We start from the raw sequence: 14,343 nt of genomic DNA, 5'->3' as shown, positions 1-14,343 counted from the left end.
AATCATGATATCCACTCATACAGGAGTTTTACAGGCTTTTCCTGACATTGATGATTAGCATCCTTTGTGCAGAACTATTTCTTAAAGCATTTAGTGTTTAAAATACTTCTCAATATTATACTGCTCCACTGATAGTGGAACTCACCTGCCTCTCAATCACTTGCAGTAAGGCGGCAAAGCCAGCTGAAGGAGTGGAAGGCTGCTGGGCATACAGAAAACAAACAAATATGTTATCAATAGAGACTATCGGTGAATGATCCGAATACCATTTTCCCTGTCCTATTTGGGGAAAAATGTATATTAAAGCATCTGACTAGGTATACTGAGGAGTAAAGGCTAACACAGAAAAATGAAGGAGAAAATTAGAACTATTGGGGGCCATTTGGTGTTAAGTATAAATCAACTCTGCTGACCACAGTAGGATCTGCAAACGCACTGTATACAGTAATATTCCTATTGGAGACAATGAGGTGTAAAGAAGAGGCCCATTAAATTACCTATGTTCCGTGACATTTTATAAATATTTCCATCGTTTATTGTTATGTTTATAAAGCTTTAGGAAATATATTCATTCAATTCTTTTTTAAAACATTTCCAGTTGATACAACACTGTAGAAGAATAATAGTATATAACCTGTGGCTATTTTATCACATACTATATATCTTAAATATTCCTCTCTAACTATTGATATTCAAATATGGTTAACATAGTCACCCTTCAGATTTCAAGTCCCCGACTAATACAAATCCAAGTTGTAATAGACTTCAGTATTTACTTAGGCAAACTGAAATGTGTTCACAAAACGGTTTCAGAATGACACGGGTGGACTGCGTAGCCTTGTCAACAAGTGGACGACCTTCCTAAAAGCGAGGCTGGTGTGCTCGGTAACCGATGAAGATGGCCCGGAAACACACTTCGATGAACTAGGTACATAGATGTGAATCTGAAAAAATGTTTGAAAGAGACTTTGTAAAGTTTATAAAATTTAATAATAAACTCTCAGGAGAGGATGTATTTTACATGGATGTTTTCAGCATAAACAATATGTCCATTTGAATTAATGATCTGGATACTCAATAAATTTTTTAAGTATTTTGAAAATTTGTTTTGTATCTGAATGCATTGCTGAAACATTTAGTTCATTGAATTCTCCATGATATATTCCTAAATTCACTTTAAATTTAAAATAAATAGCTCTTTCTTTGTATTCCTCAACAAGAATTTTATTTGCAAAAATGTCACTAAAAACAGACATTTCTTGTAATCATAACAATTGTTTATTAATTGCAGTTTTTTGTCAGAAAGTTACTTCCAGGTTTTGTTGTTTATTACTTTATTATCTATGCCATTGTCTTTGCTTTAATATACTTTAAACTTCTTGTTGTCAGAGGAATTGTTAATTAAAAATATCACTAGCAACTTTGACCATAAGCCAAAAAAATTCTTATTTTGTATGAAGAAAAAAGTCCCTGTGCAAAAGTTTTCTTCCATGTCAGAACTTCTAACCCTACCTCAGAAAAATATATATAATCATTAAAGGATATTTAGAAAATGCAGAGAAAAAAAGCAGCAGAAATAGTTTAAGGTTACATGGTTCCAGTTCACCTTATATTCCATTGTGCCTTTTTCACTTAATATTATTTTATTAGCATGGTTTCCATAATGTTATAGTCTTCATAAATCCTGTTAGTGGTTGTATGACATTTTATTTAATTTATTTTACCATGTGCCTATAATTTAATTCATTTAGTTTTTAAATTGGAATGATGCTGCAGGAATCTCTTTCTGAATTCTTTTCATGGTTTAAGTTATTTTCTTAGGGTAAATTTTAAAAATACATTTAATATTTGGGAACTTGAAAGAATGATATTTCTCTTTTATAGAGGATGTATTTCTGCTTGAAACTGATAACCCAAGGACAACACTAGTGTATGGCATTTTTACAACATCAAGGTAATTATTAAATAATTATATCTTATGATTTAAACAATAAACTTTATTGAGCAATTGTAATTATTGCTAAAGCATTCTTTTCAATTTTTTAATTCTTTTTTAATCACTCAAGGACATGCTTGTATTGATTTTAGAAAGGAAGGGAGAGGGGGAGAGAGAGAGTGAAATATCATTATGCTAGTGAACATTGATTGGTTACCTCCCACATGTGCCCTGACTGGGCATTGAAGCTGAAACCAGGGTATGTGCCCTGGCCAGGAATCGAACCTGAGACCTTTCAGTGAATGGGACAATGCTCCAACCAACTGAGCCACACCAGCCAAGGCTCTTTTCAACTTTTAATTTTGCCTAGCATTAAGGATTTAATCTTCCTGTTTTGTTACTTTTGCTTATAAGCTGAACTAATGCTTTCAAAACAGTTTTGTACAGAGTATAATGATTATATGATGTTTTCTCAAAGAAAGAAAAAATTGAATTATAATGCAGAATAAAGTATATATGATTTTTGTTTTAAGGAAATAATTTGAAGACTCATGATTCAAATATAACTTTTTGAATTTCTATTAAACAACTTTTACTTCTAGAGCAATCTAAGGTGATTACTTAGAAGCTAGCAAAATGCTGAACATGTTTTTATGTTCTATGTGGCAGTATTTCATATATTTGAATATATTTGAAAATATATTTAAAAATATATTTGATCTTTTCTAATTCTCTAGAATGCCTAAGCCCAATTATTATATTCACCATATCCTCACCACTTCCTGTACACATTTTTTATTTTATTTTACATTAGGAATGTTACTCAGAATTCAGTATAATATTCCAGCATGGAATGCAGAATCTACTGGGTCCCTTTCATTAAACAATCAACTACAAAGTGAAAATTTAGAGATTTTAGTAGTATTTTCTAGTAAGGGAAACATGATATGATTGCAAACTATAGCCATTCAATGAGAAATAAAACCACAGGGACACTGGTTTACATCATATTTACATTTGCCCTTAAGATATCTAAAAAGATGTCCTTTGGGATAAGTTTAACTTCTGTTCTAACAAAGAAAGTAGTTTGATTTAATTCGCAAAGAATTCAACAAAGAAAAAAATAACCAAATTCTTAAGAAGAAAATGTTTGTTTCAAAGAAATATTTTCCTAGTTTCTGTTTTTCCCATACCAATAGCTTTAAGATTAAAAAATTGAAGTGGTCATTTCTGATTATTAATGCTAGTAATTAATAATATACCTTGTTTTTTCAATGGGCATATAAGTTTTCATTGGCCATCTAAGTTCTCCATTATGCATCTAATTTAAGAGAAATATGTGAATTGGAGAAAAGTTGGTTTCAGTCAATCTGCCTTAGCGATAATGCCAATGGTTTTCATTAAGGATCCAATCTAAGTTTATGGGATTTTACTGACTAAAGGTAACTTAATGAATCTTTTTAGATCCCCTTATTTTCTGTGACTAGCAGGGAAAGTACATAAATAATGATGATTCAGACTTTTCCAATACTACTTAGGATAACCTGTAAGAACACTCTCACATTAAAAGTCAAGACAAAGAGATGATATTCTCTTAGGAATGAAATTTGTTTCTGTCAGTTAAGTTATAATAGGCTGTATTGATGGTGATTTAGAATTCAAATTCATATTTTAAATAAATCAATTTTTTGTTTCTAAGATAAACTAGTTAGAAACTTCTTTAACCTATACTATATTACAGAAACATTAAGAACTTTTCTATAACTTATTGTCTATTACATTCATGAATGAATTAAATGTCTTAACGCTTTTTGTATCAATGGCTTATTTCAAAATAGTAGAAGCTTTTTAGCTTTACAACGTGTACTATAAAATTGAACTTCTCCATGAAGAATTATATCAACTTTTTATCATGAACTTTGCCATCTATTTTTAAAATTGTGTTTAAATTAAAATAATCAGAAAATGGATCTCTTTCTGTTTGTTTGTTTTTTTTAGCTCAGTTTTTAAAGGATCAGCAGTGTGCGTGTATCATTTATCTGACATACAGACTGTGTTTAATGGTCCTTTTGCCCACAAAGAAGGGCCAAATCATCAGCTGATTTCCTATCAGGGTAGAATTCCATATCCTCGCCCTGGAACTGTAAGTATCCAGAAAAGTTTCTTTGTTATTTTGCTTTTTTAAAAAAAAAATGGAATTTTAAAATGTAAATCAGTTTGACAGTCATTAAATACAACCCTAGACCTACTGATATATTTCTCATAAATTTTCAGGTCACAGCTTCCCAGATTTGGGATTTTCCAAATATGTCATATATGTTATAACACTCTATATTTTTTCCTAAATGCTATTATTAATAAATCTTATTTATATTTCAAGGCCACTGGTTATGTATCAGGGCACCGATATTTTCCTAATTGTATTGACATAAAAACCATAGCTTGGAAAGTGTTAACCTTTTGGTGGCAACCTAAGAATTTGGATGCTAATCGCTTTTCACAACTCTTCTTTATATTAAGGAATCTCATCTATTCTAGTGAAGAAATAACCAGGTGAGAATTAATTTAAAGATAAATCATGTGGAGATATTTCAATTTTAAGGGGTATATTTATTTTAAAAGTCTATGTTGTTATTTCTCATAGATAGAAAATGGTATGTGTGAGTAAATAATTACAGTGAAAGTGATGTTACAATTCAAACGATTTATAAACTATAAAGTTTCAAGGCATACAAATATATCTGAGTCTTGCAATATTAATAATATCAAAGAGTACATTAAAACTAACCTTTTTTCAGGTAAAGTTGTAGAAAGTGCACTGGCAGATTGGAACTGAAATGTTTCTAGGACAACAATGACCACAGTCCTACCGTTAGCTTTTTATTTGGCCCATAATATAGCTGTCTTGCACGCTAGAATACTGATTCATTTCTGTCTCTGTAAAACGTCGTACAGTGTACTGACTGAGTGGAAATATAGATATTACACAATTGACATCAAGAGAAATATCGTTTTCCTATGTCTGTGCTTTCGTAGAATAGAGTCAAAAGTATAAAATAGGGTGTATGTAAGTAAAGAATGATTGAATGATTTTATGGACAAAATTAAAATATAGTCGTTAAAATAATATTTACTTTTAAAGAGTTTTTTTCTTTAACTTGAATATGAAATTCCCTTTGCCTATATGCTTTCAGATATCCATTCTACATCATTTTTACCAATTGTTGATCCACTTTGTTTTTGTGTAACTATTAGAATTTATTTACAATGTATTATTTACTCCCTTATTTTTTATCATCTTAAATTATACTGTAGTCAGTTTTTTTACAATAGAAGAAATTATTTGCAAAGACTTTAAAGAACTTATTTATTCAAAATAAAAGGGCGCAAGTTTGGTTTCCTGTTAGGAACCATAAAGGTTAATCATTTTATTAGCAAATTAACTTTTAATTAACTTTGGAAGGATTATCAGCATTGCTACTAATCCATGAAAAAAATATATTTTAAAAACCATACTCAATTATTGCCGGCAACACAGTCCTATCATTGAATTCATAATCTCCTTTTAAATTACCTCTTTATGAAGCTCATAGCTCAACAAAAAACGGGGAAAATAAAAACATTTAATTATTTTGTATGACATAGAAAAAGAAGTCAAGAGAGATAGCCATTTTAAGATACCTCAGTTTAGGGAGTGTTGGATAAAAAGCAGACATTACATAAGAGAGGGGCAAGTAAAGGGGGGATTGAGCAACTTTCAGATTCCATTATAACTCTAAAGTGCTCATTTTTCACTCACTGTATTTCTTGCATTTCCAGGTGACTCACTGATAATGTATTCACAGATAAATCACATTTTTGAGAATTACTTGATATTTGAAGTTGACCAAGTCATTGCTTCACCATAATACAGTAAATTTAGAGTTGGTTGTTATTACATATACTTTAAAAAAAGATTTTATTGTTTTTTGAGAAAGAAAGAAAGAGAGAAACATTGATCAGCTGCTACCCACATGAGGTTGACCAGGGTGTGTGCATATATGTATATTCTGACTGGGAATCAAATCTACCACCTTCCAGTACATGGGACAACGTTCCAACTCACTGAGCCACGCCGGCCAGGGCTGGTGGTGTATACCTTTATCCATTTGTCTTTGAACAGCACATACATGGGATATAGTACAGGAGCAATTGATTTGTAAACTCAATACCTTAAGAGAAAGCCCTTGGATAAATCAATAAAACAAATAAAAGCTAGCCACACTAATTTAATCAGGGTTCATGGCCCCAGAGCTGCAATGAGTATGTGGGGGAGGGGGGGGACAGCTTATACCAGCTCACGAGAACAGTGCACCTTGTCTCAAGTAAGGACATCATGCTAATAACTTGAAATCAGCATTGTGGGAGTATTTGCACTATGGAAATTGGCAAATATTACAAATAAGAATTTCCCCCCCTAAAGCCTCCCTCGTCCCAGTGCTCATCAGACTCTTCACCCAGATCAGAGGGACACTGAGCATCACAGTGCGAGAACCCCTCACGTCAGATAGCAGTTACTCTACATAAAAGGTGGGGATGGAGAAACCCTTTTTAGTAAAACAGTAAACTAATGTGAAACTAGAAGAGCCTGCCAGCAGTCCCACTCTCACTATTCCCAAGCTCCAAAAGTGAGCATTTTCTTTTCCCTGTTCTAAAGCAGTGTGGAAGAAGCTGGGCTTAGCAACAAGCATCTGGAGCTGACTCCGTGAAAAAAAAGGGAGTAATCAGTCCTTGAGCCATATTTCTATAATGGGCTCTCTTACATCTGGTGCTGAGAAAAGAGCAGCTCTTTTAAATTAAAAAAGTCAAATGAGTGAGCCTTCGGGAATCAAGGAGGCAGGATGGAGGAACGACCTCTGGAAGTCCTCCTAGGAAAGCATTCCTCCCTGAAGATTCGGCCCCTCCACCCTTTACTGAACGACACACCCAGTGTCAGCTCTCTGACTCAGAGTGGCCAGTGTCTGTCTCTTCCCTGCGCTTCCAGGATTTCATATCCCATTCATGGAGCCAGAAGACCTACAGCCAAGTGACCCGGAGCATTGCCTCTTCTCTAGGGTTAAGAATGTTGCCTCTGAAATCCTCCCAATGAAGGATCGCCATACGTTATTTCCCTACACAGTAGTCCAGTTGCCAGGTCACCCTCATAAACATATAACCGGATTCTTAAAAGAAATGACACTGGCAGAAATCTTACACCCTCGTTGTAATGTTCCCTGTAGGTGCGTCATTTAAAATAGGACTGAGAGCTGTGTTAGCAAACTGCCCCACCAGCAAGTCTAAGTCAGTAGGAAGAAGCCTGACAATTGTGTCATAATGTTGTTCCATAAGTAATTCAAGTTTGTGGAAGAAACAAGACACCTTTGGTATGTTGCAGAGGGCTGCCAAAGACTGCAGATTCTCTCTGTGGCTGAGCTAACAGATTGCATGATCCCGTTGCAATGTGTACAAAGCCTCTGCAGATTGTGTTTGCACATGCCAGCCTGTTCAAGCAGAGCCCAATGAAAGTGTTCGGTTTTAATATCTATTTACTAGAAATGGAGCAGAACCATCGGTTTCAATCATGTTGCTTTGACCAGGTCTGGTATCTGGTAGAGCAAAAGAGCAAAAGAAATTCTCAATCCACATAGTGCTGGCAAGAAAAAGAGAGGTCGATTGCTAGCACTTTTATTGATTACAATGCATCGACCTACTGTTCTTACGTTAGAAGCATTTCTATGTCTCTGAGATGTTTGAAAATATTAATAAAGTTTATAATAATAGTAAACACATAGGGCACGTAGACATGAACATTCAAATTGCATACTTTTTCAATTCATTCACCATGTGTGAATAGCCCTGGCTGGTATGGCTCAGTTGGTTGGAGCATTGTCTCATGCACCAGGTCATGGGTTTGATTCCCTGGTCAAAGCACATTCACTGGATTTCAGCTTCCACCCCAGGTAAGGGAACTTAGGGGAAGCAACTGATCAATATTTCTCTCTTGCATTGATACATCGAGTTCTTTCTTTCTCTCTTCTCTCTTCCCTCTTCTCTCTTCTCTCTTCTCTCTTCTCTCTCTCTCTCTCTCTTCCTTCAGCTAAAATCAGTAAAAAGCATATCCTCGGGTGAGGATTAAAAAAACACACACACACCAAAAAACACATGAATATAACAGACAGTAAATATTGCAGTCTGGAGGAGCGAGTGTCCATCAGCCTTGTTTGGGAAGGCATGTAAAAATATATGAGTTGAGCTCATTCTGAAGGGCAGTTGGATATGAATTAGTTGGATAGGAAGGAAGGATGTCTCAAGCAAAGGTTACACTACACATTACAAGGCAGAGAAAGAAAAGAATAAGTGAGCCCTCGAAGCTCTGCGTGGCCTAGCAGGACTGGGCAGAGGGTTCTTTTAGAAGTGGAGGGAAATGTGAGGAAGAAGAGGGCCAGCTGGTGCCTTAAGTGCAAGACTTTATGTAATTGTTTGGGCTTTAAATAAAGGGTCTATTTACCAAGGGTCTAAACATGAGGTCAGTTTCCTCAGAATACAAGTTTTATAGACCAATGCTAGTAACTAGCCCAGATTCTGGAATGTTTCTAAGTCTATCTATTTATCCATTTACCACTCATCTTTCAAGTGTTAGGTCAAGCTCCCCTTGACCATGCCAATAACTCCTTCTCTGACTAGTTTTGCATTTATTTTCTGCTGATTTCAGCCTCAGCTGTTACTTCTTTCCTCCACTTTGTGTTCCATGACCCAACAATGCCCCAGAAATTACAATTCTCTAAGTACTCCAAACTTTGTTTACTTATCTCTAAACCACATCACTGACTCCAGCAGCCTTAACTTTTCCACTATTCTAAATGTGTTTAAAAATTTTGACTCTTTTTTTAAAAAACTTATCTTTATTGTTGAAATATTACAGATGTCCCCCTTAATATTACAGATGACTCTCAAACATATATGGCAATTGATTATGAATCAAGCTCTCTTGTTTATTTTATATTTGTCTTAAATTACTTTTATGTGTCTTGTTATTTTGCTTTGACTATGTCCATCTTTCTTACCAGAATACTTGTGTCTAGAAGACAATTGCAGCTTTTTATTCTTAATTTTTCTCCTGGACACATCAAAATGATTCTTGGATAAAAAGCTGCCCAGAGAATGGACATATGAATTAATATAGAATACATGAATGATGAAAACTAGTAGAATGGATGTGAGGACTAGGAGAACATTTAGGAGCATCAGAGGTCAGCCATGCACAGTAATACCTGGGAATAGGAACAAAATTAAGTAAGGGCAACAATTGTTCACACTTCTTCGCATGGCATTCTTATTGTCCCTAGCATTTCACCTAACACTTTAGTAATCAAAACACTTAAAATGTCTTCACTCAGAAAAGGAGTGCTTATCACTGCTTGATAGACAGAAAGCTAGAACTGGAGAAAAGCAAACACTAAAAGGAGAAGGTTAACCAAAATTACTTAATGACTGTTTGTGGAGTAAAATTATCCTTCTGAGGAATGAGATACTAGCCTAATTAATGGACAAAGGCTTTATTTTATGGTAGCGCACAGATGTTGTATTACCTTTAGATTTCAAGACACAAGCTTTCACAGACACAAGATGAGGGCTAAGTTGATCGCATCTTATTTATACTCGGCAGTGTTACCCTGAGCAAACTCTCAAGTTCAGATAGAGAGTCTGCAAAGGGTCATCGATTTTTGTTCCGGTCACCATCATTGTCATTTATTCTCTCTTATCTGTAGAGTTTATGTCATGAATCAATGGAGAAAATTAATTATTGTCAAAAAGGATTCTTTTGTGATTTTGAAGTAAACTTATCCTAGGAGTCACTTGTTCCTAAGAAAGAAGTTCATTGTGAATATTATAAATAGAAGTTCCAAATGGGAGACATTTGAGAAAATATAAAATAACTGATTTGAATTTATTTGTTTGCATTATCTAATTGATAACTATGGTTTTGAGCAACCGCAACATAATTTTTATCTGAGTTTTAATGATCATGAAGTAAAATCCCTAAATAAGACACATAATTTAAATACTTTATCACGCTTGATAATAATTGCTAACTGGAAATTATACAAATTGTAATATGTGCTAACTTTGGATCTCTCTGGAACTTACAAATGAGAGCACTTGCAAATGTTTAAGGAGACAACTCAGTTTCCCAGACCATAATTAGTGGTGTTTTATGAAGGTCTGGAACTATTTAAATTGCCCATGCATTTGTTCTTTCCATGTATTCATTCCATGAGCAATGCATTTCCCTTTTTCCACTTTGTATGAAGAATGAGGGTAGAAAACACCCGTAATTCTATACTTTTTGAGAAGCATGGAACACATCCATCAGTTTAGAACACCCTCAAATGAAATTCTTTACCCTCATTTGGTCTCCATTGTGGGCAATTTATAAACATTCATATTTAAATATAATGCCTCTTTTTGCAGAAGAAAAACATATGAACCCCAGATGAAAGTCTAGTTAATGGGATAACGAATAAGAGGCTTAGTTTTATGACTTGTCTCATTATCTCTCCTTACTAAAGTCATTTAATTGCTCCTTGTGCCTTTCTACAAAAAAAGAGAACTATATTGACTGGCCCTGTAAAAAGTTCTAGTAATGTTAACTGGTCAAAGTTAGTCTAAAAATCGCATTCAGCATCACTCAGTCTAAATGAATATGGCCGCATTAGTTATTTGCTGAGACTTACTTGCAGATGTTGGTCTGTCTGGTGCTACTGGCCCAGAGGCACTAACATTATTGGATAGCTGTTGCAAGGACTAACTCAGAGGTTGCCATGTTTTATTTGATCCCTAAAATTGTGTGTGTGTGTTTTTCATTGAGTCAACATTAAAATTTTGGAAGATTTCACATAAAATTCCACATTTCTATCTTCTGTTGAAATCTGGCCACCCTTGGCTTATATTCCTGCATAGAAGCAATCAGCTGGAAATGAATGTTCATTGCCACCTTTGGATAAGGTGTAACTTTCCAGTTTGTTACTGTTTACCACAGATGCTGTGCCCACTGTTATGGTCAGGAAGCTTGCTGCATTGCTTCCTTTTTTTTCTTGTACCTCTTTAAAAAAGATAAATGAAAACGAGAACGGTAGTCTTCTTTTCAAGAAAAATATGACAAAATATGTTTTGTGTGTGTGTGTGTTTTTTTTCCAGAAAGTAGAGATATTGACAAGTGTTTAATAGGGTTAGACAAATAATGTCCGTTTGTGTTAAATGATTGTAACTGCCCTGGCTGGGTGGCTTATTTGGTTGAAGCAGGGTCCCGTGCACCAAAAAGGTTTTGGGTTTGATTCCCAGTAGGAATGCAAACCAGAGGCAACTGATCAATGTTTCTCTCCAATATCTATCTCTCTCTCTCTCTCTCTCTCTCTCTCTCTCTCTCTCTCTCTCTCTCTCTCTCCCTCTCTCTCTCTCTCTCTCTCTCTCTCTCCCCAAAATCAATAAACAGATCCTTAGATGAGGACAAATTAAAATTATACCCAACAGCTTTCCTCATATCACTTAACACTCAGATTCTATTCGTGAGTAGGTTACAGCAGCTCCCAGGCTACCCTTGAGTTTGGCCTCGGGTGCCCTATAAATGGAATCTTCTTTCTCCTCAGAAGCCCTTATCATGCTCCCTGCCCAGAACTGCTGAAGCCGTCCAGCAGTCCTTTTTCAGAACTCATTTTGGCTTTCTGTCTGCCCCTTTGAATCTGATTCTCTGCATCTTCCCCCTCTTAGCCAGAACAGAGGTCCCTGTTTCTTACAGCCCCTGCACCAAAATTAGATGCCAGATGTAATAGAGTAATTCACTACTCTTTGTCAAATATGTACATTTGTCATAGGTCCAAGGGTGAAACAATGAACAGAATATACAGCTTATATTCCAGAGAGAGAAACAGGCAATAAAAATCCAAGCAGCTGTCCTGGCCGATGTGGCTCAGTTGGAGCGTCCTCCTGTACACCGAAGGGTCACATGTTCGATTCCCAGTCAGGGCACACGCCCAGGTTGTGGGTTCCATCCTCAGTCAGGGTGTGTACAAGAGGCAACTGATCGATGTTTCTTTCTCACAATGATGTTTCTCTCTCCCTTCCTCTCTAAAATATATATATGTGCACAGCTAATATCATGTACCGTTAGGCAAATAGGACTCTGAAGCAAAATAAAGCAGGCTAAGGAGATAGTGGAAATGGAGAAGGGGAGCTATTTTTATATGTGTCATCACCTTGAAGGAAGACACTTTTCAACTGAGAACTGAATGAGGTAACAGAGAAAATCATGGACTTGCGTGGAGTGTTTCAGATGGGGAATAACAAGTGCCAAGGTGCTGGAGGGCAGATGCCTGAGGCTCCAGAAGAGCGAGAACTGGGATGGGAGCGGTAGATGCGGGCCAGGCACACGGGGGCTTGCAGGCTGTGCTAGGCTGTTGGGATTTTATTCTAAGATTAATAGAAGTCACTGGGGCTTTTTCAATGGTTTCAGAGGGGAATTGTCAGGTTTAATTTACCACATCCAATCCAAGCTCCGACTTCAGAGGACACTCTTTTGGGAGAAGGGATCAGATGGAATAAAATTCCTGCACATTAGAGTTCTGATTGAATTTGATAATGATAGTCTAATTTATTTTAGCCAGTAGCAACATTTGATTATATCCACATGATGTTTTTTTCTAACAATACTATATCTGGCACAGAATAAGAAATAGAAAAGTAATGGATGAAGAAGGTGAAAAGTTATATACGCAGTGGTGTCAGCTCCTCTCAGAAAAGAAAAAGGATAGAATGAGTGGACTTAGCCTCATTCAAATACTCAAATTATACACCTTGTATATTCATTTTTTACAGATAGTACTATATAGTACTATATATGGTTGTGTTGTTTACTCCTCAGTGGGCAGCAGATACACTTAAAACAACTTGAGCTAAATATTTTGAAAAGTTGAGGACTTTTAATCATTACTGAAACTAAGTAAGTATTTTATTAACTTGGTTTTTAAAAAATATTTTTTAGTGCCCAGGAGGAGCATTTACACCCAATATGCGAACCACCAAGGAGTTCCCAGATGATGTTGTCACTTTCATTCGGAACCACCCTCTCATGTACAATTCCATCTACCCGATCCACAAAAGGCCCTTGATCGTCCGGATAGGCACTGACTATAAGTACACAAAGATAGCTGTGGATCGAGTGAATGCTGCTGATGGCAGATACCATGTCCTGTTTCTTGGAACAGGTAAGTAGTTGAGCTCAAATTATACTTCAGTGTGTAGAAAACGAGTATAATAGTAAGGACTATGCTACTGAAACAAAAAGTCCCCAGTGTTTATTTCTGTCTGACCATCAGTGAGATAGTTAATGTCTTTATGCCTCAGTTTCCACATCTGTAAATTGGAGTTGATGAAGTAAAATAAACTGCTTTATAGGGTTGTGTGTAAGTGGATTAATATAGATAGATAGATAGGTAGATAGATAGATAGATAGATAGATAGATAGATAGATAGATAGATAATAGATAGAGATATATATATAGATAGATATAGATATAGATATAGATATAGATATAGATATAGATATAGATATAGATATAGATTAGATATAGATATATATGGCACCTAGAATAGTTCCTGGCACATATTACAGTGAAATGTAATGATAATGACCCGAATGACGAGAGGAAGACATTTTAAGCCTGGGTAAGTGGTTTCCCAACTAAAGCAAATTTTGTGACATTTTTATTAATACATGGATCCATTTTTCAATGATAATGATAGATATGTTCTGTTCTAGATAACATTTGAAAGTGAACTTAATGAGCCAAATACTGATATTTTTTAAAAAGTATTGAAGGTACTATTTTAATATATTCATGAATTCTAGTTTGTCAGTTTACTTCAATAGACAATTTGAATGAAAATACTCCAGCTTATAGACCTACATGTTGTTGAATGGCTAGCCTTATAGCAGTGGTTCTCAAAATGTGGTCTTCAGACCAGAGGAGCAAAATCAGTATCACCCAAGAATTTGTTAGAAATGCAAATTCTCAGGCTCCAACTCAGGAACTCTAGAGAGGAGACCCAGCCATCTGTTTTTGAATAAGCCCTCCAGGTAAATCTCATGCACTCTAAAGTTTGAGAACCTCTACTCAAAAAAAAAACAACTTTCTTAAAGAAACTAGTTTGCCTGTAAGGCAGTAATTAACAATATCTTAATATTTATCTAACATTCCTGACTACCGTGTAGGCATTGATGAAATCTATTTACTTGTCTTATTGCAATATTAGAACTAGTCCATGAAATTAGGTTGTTTCTCTACTAGTTTAAGAAATGGATATACAATAAAAGTTGTCTGTAAACATCATTA

General features: G+C 35.3%; 1 protein-coding gene across 2 annotated transcripts in view; it reads left to right on the top strand.

The window, feature by feature from the left end:
- SEMA3C (semaphorin 3C) overlaps window positions 1-14,343 on the top strand; it is a 166,467-nt gene that overhangs the window by 104,254 nt on the left and 47,870 nt on the right. For both annotated transcript variants that reach the window (XM_081102081.1, XM_081102082.1), the window contains exons 9-12: window positions 814-928; window positions 1,885-1,954; window positions 3,935-4,079; window positions 12,993-13,215. In XM_081102081.1, coding sequence (XP_080958207.1) covers window positions 814-928; window positions 1,885-1,954; window positions 3,935-4,079; window positions 12,993-13,215 — 553 coding nt within the window. The remainder of the gene's footprint in view (window positions 1-813; window positions 929-1,884; window positions 1,955-3,934; window positions 4,080-12,992; window positions 13,216-14,343) is intronic.

Source organism: Myotis nattereri (genome assembly GCF_964212035.1).
Source record: "Myotis nattereri genome assembly, chromosome: 11".
Classification (NCBI taxonomy): Eukaryota; Metazoa; Chordata; class Mammalia; order Chiroptera; family Vespertilionidae; genus Myotis; species Myotis nattereri.
This window is presented reverse-complemented; position numbering and strand designations above follow the sequence as displayed.